Raw genomic sequence first — 3,400 nt, forward strand, 5'->3', positions numbered from 1 at the left:
CAACCTATTGCTGTCTCTGAAAATTATTTCTCTCACTCACTCTCTCTGCACCTGATCTTATTTGTAAACACATCTACATAAGCTTTTCCTCATATCTTGGTACCATCAGACATGTCTGAATGCCTGACAAACATGCTGCACAAGGCTGGGGTTATACCTGCTTCTAACTACCTGTACGTGTAAATGAGTTGGCTATTACATGCCTTCTTTAATGCGTATCCGGGGAAAAAAATTAACGTGACGTGATGGTATGTGTTGCAATACCATCATAATGTAATGCAGTATTAAGAAACTGGTCAAACAGTGCATGTAAGGAATCTGAGAAAATTATATACAGTGGTGCTTTAAAGTATGTGAACCCTTTCAAATTTCTATATTTCTGCATAAATATGACCTAAAACATAAGAGTCTCACACAGGTCCTAAAAGTACACCAAGCGAACCCAAATAAACAAATGAGACACAAATATTATACTTCGTCATTTATTTATTAAGGAAAATGATCCAATATTATACATCTGTGACTGGCAAAAGTATGTGAACCTCTAGGGTTAGCAGTTAATTTGAAGGTAAAATTAGTTAGGTGTTTTCAATCAATGGGATGCCAATCAGGTGTGAGTGAGTGAAACGTTTTATTTAAAGAACAGGGATCGATCAAAGTCTGATCTTCACAACACATGTTTGTGGAAGTGTATCATAGAATGAACAAAGGAGATTTCTTAGGACATTGGAAAAAGATTCTCATCAGGCTGGAAAAGGTTACAAAACCATCTCTAGAGTTTGTAATAACACTTTGCCTCATTGCAGGTCGTGCAAAGTCCAAGATGGATGACAGTGACTTGGTGACCCCCAAAACCTCCCGTGCTCGCCCCAAAACAATTATCACCTTTAGCAGTGATGAAGGAGAGGAGGAAGAAGGTGAGATGGCAGTGCCATGCACCAGTTTTTATCAATTTGGGAACGCATGTACTGTAGTTAGGCATCTGATTGATACTCTTTAGCATTGTTGTGTTGAAAAGATGGAGTTTTGGCAGTGTATCTGCATATTTCCTCTACACAATATTGATATTCAATCAAACATCTTAGACCTTGCTCCAAAATGCAACTGGCCATGATAGTCTATATGTTATGACGTTCCATTAATATACAGCTTGTGTGTTTGATGCAGCAAGTAAGAATTTGGAGATATCGTGGCACATTTGTGTATGTTGTCCAAAAAGCCTGAGCACTTTTTCTTTTTAATAAACTGTCATTCTTAATTGTGGGTTCCTTTTTTACCTAGATGCTGTCATGGCAGAGAGTGAGACTCCAAAAGTCACCACACCCATTTCACGTACCCGACGCACTCGTCTACGCCACTAGCCCTCCTTTTGCTCCCATCACCCCGGTCTCTGCCTCCCTTTCCCCTGTTTTTATCATTTTATCTGTTTCTTTATCCTGTCCATTCTGAATGCACTACTTTCATGCCTTTTTTTTTTTTTAATACTATAAATTTTTATCCATGCTTTTATAAAATGTTTCTATGCAGGTTAAAACAGCGATTTTGTAATATATGTGCTAGGCTGCATCATTATTACATAATTTGGAATAATTACCTTAATAAAAATTGCCTTAAAAGTATATCAGAAATTGTTGGATTTCTGTACAACTGATGTGATTGATGTAACAGAAATAACATTTCACTCATTCTTATAAACTGTAACTTCAGTAACTATTTTAGTTATTTTAAAGGTGTGAACGTCAGTCCATCTGTACTTAATCTTAAACCTTCTTTCATTGTCATAATGCGAATACACAAGCATGCTTCAGCACAGAAGTATAAACCAGCCTTAAATTTTGATTCCTCTAGTACCAGTGAGGTAAACTGCAATAAAAGTCCATCCCTGCCTGTGCATTGTGCAGATGATCAAACTTTCAAATTAAAAGTTGTACACATGCATTGGAACTGACGACTAACAAAGATGATGCTGAATATTGAGAATCCTGGCGGTATAAAACACAAATTATCATGTTTTAGATTGTCGTTACATCAGAAGGCTATTGAGACAGCTGAGGGTGTTTTTGCACTTGCACATTCCTAGACCCAATGCTATATGTACTGAGTTTGTATAAAATGTGAAGATTGGGTCAGTATAGCCAATGGCCTGTATATTCTCTCTTTATACTGTAGCTAGTGCTAGGCAATGACAAGCACAAGTTGGCATGTGAGGGATATCATAGGGTGACCATATATCCTCTTTTCCTGGACATGTCCGCTTTTTCTGACCATTAAAAAAGCTTCCAGACGGGATTTCTAAATTTGAGAAAATGTCCGGGATTTGGCTTTAATTTCATTATGATGTGCTTTTGGTCTAATACTGCGTCATTAGTGTGCATATTCACATTTCTTTAACCCCTCTTGGTAATTTCCGCCTTCTCACACACCAATTGGTTGATTATAAAAGGGTTGCAGCAACTATTGGCCAAATTCCTGCCTCTCAACCATTAGCCTACTCTCAGCGAACGTGTGAAGAAGCGCTGTTGTGTACGGTGTCAAACAGTTGCTTGACAATAGCAGCAAATGACAGCAGTCCTGAGTCGAAACAATGCCCATGGCTATCACATTGCTTCGTATTACGTGGCCCTTCACATGTGTAAGTGATGGTAGAAGGTACACTTGTGGCATCTAATAAATAAATATATAGCTATAGATATAAAATTTGTGATGCTAAGAGTGTCTCTTTCAGTGTAAAGTTTGCATTCATAATAGCAGTTTTGAAAAACAATTGTCCGTAGTACAAGACAACATTGAGCACTGTTTAAAATTACACATATAAATTCCTAAGTAATACAAGTAGCCTACAAATACAAAATTGTGTTGTATTTTCTCTCAAATTGTATGCACCTTTTTTTTGCCCCTGAATGTGCCATTACAAAATGCACCTACAAAATAAATTGTTTTTAGTTGCTTCCTTTATTTAAATGTTGTTGTTTTTTTAAATGCTGTAATATTGTGCAGTACTTAATAGTGGGGTGGGTATAGATAGATAGATAGATAGATAGATAGAGCAAGTACTACACGGTTTAATTGCTATACATAATGAAATGATAAATAATTGTGATGCGAAATATGGACTTTGTTTTCGATTGACTGCTGCATTGCAGGACAGGGTTACCTTTATTTCTGAAAGGCAAAACATGTGGTAGGACAACTGATTATTTGGCGTCACGGAGTTTTCCTGATCCCATGAGTTCTGAGGTTTTAAAGTCTTGTGCATTGGACCTGAACACGGTCTCAAGTCAAGTCACAACAAGTCACTGTGGCGCGCGACCCGCGGAGGAATGTCGAGGGTTGTGATTGGCTGAGGGGTCGCGAGTGGTAACGCCCCTCTCCCTCAACCCTTTCAGGACAACAGGTAAGA

General features: G+C 37.9%; 1 protein-coding gene across 1 annotated transcript in view; it reads left to right on the forward strand.

Annotated features, from left to right (window-relative positions):
* Nucleotides 1–2,219, forward strand: part of ncapd2 (non-SMC condensin I complex, subunit D2) — a 31,090-nt gene extending 28,871 nt beyond the window's left edge. Inside the window, exons 31-32 of the mRNA XM_053651773.1 lie at nt 807–917; nt 1,282–2,219. Coding sequence (XP_053507748.1) covers nt 807–917; nt 1,282–1,361 — 191 coding nt within the window. The 3' untranslated portion in view covers nt 1,362–2,219. The remainder of the gene's footprint in view (nt 1–806; nt 918–1,281) is intronic.
* The last annotated feature ends 1,181 nt before the right edge of the window (nt 2,220–3,400 follow it).

The sequence above is a fragment of the Ictalurus furcatus genome, chromosome 20 (assembly GCF_023375685.1).
Source record: "Ictalurus furcatus strain D&B chromosome 20, Billie_1.0, whole genome shotgun sequence".
NCBI lineage: Eukaryota > Metazoa > Chordata > Actinopteri > Siluriformes > Ictaluridae > Ictalurus > Ictalurus furcatus.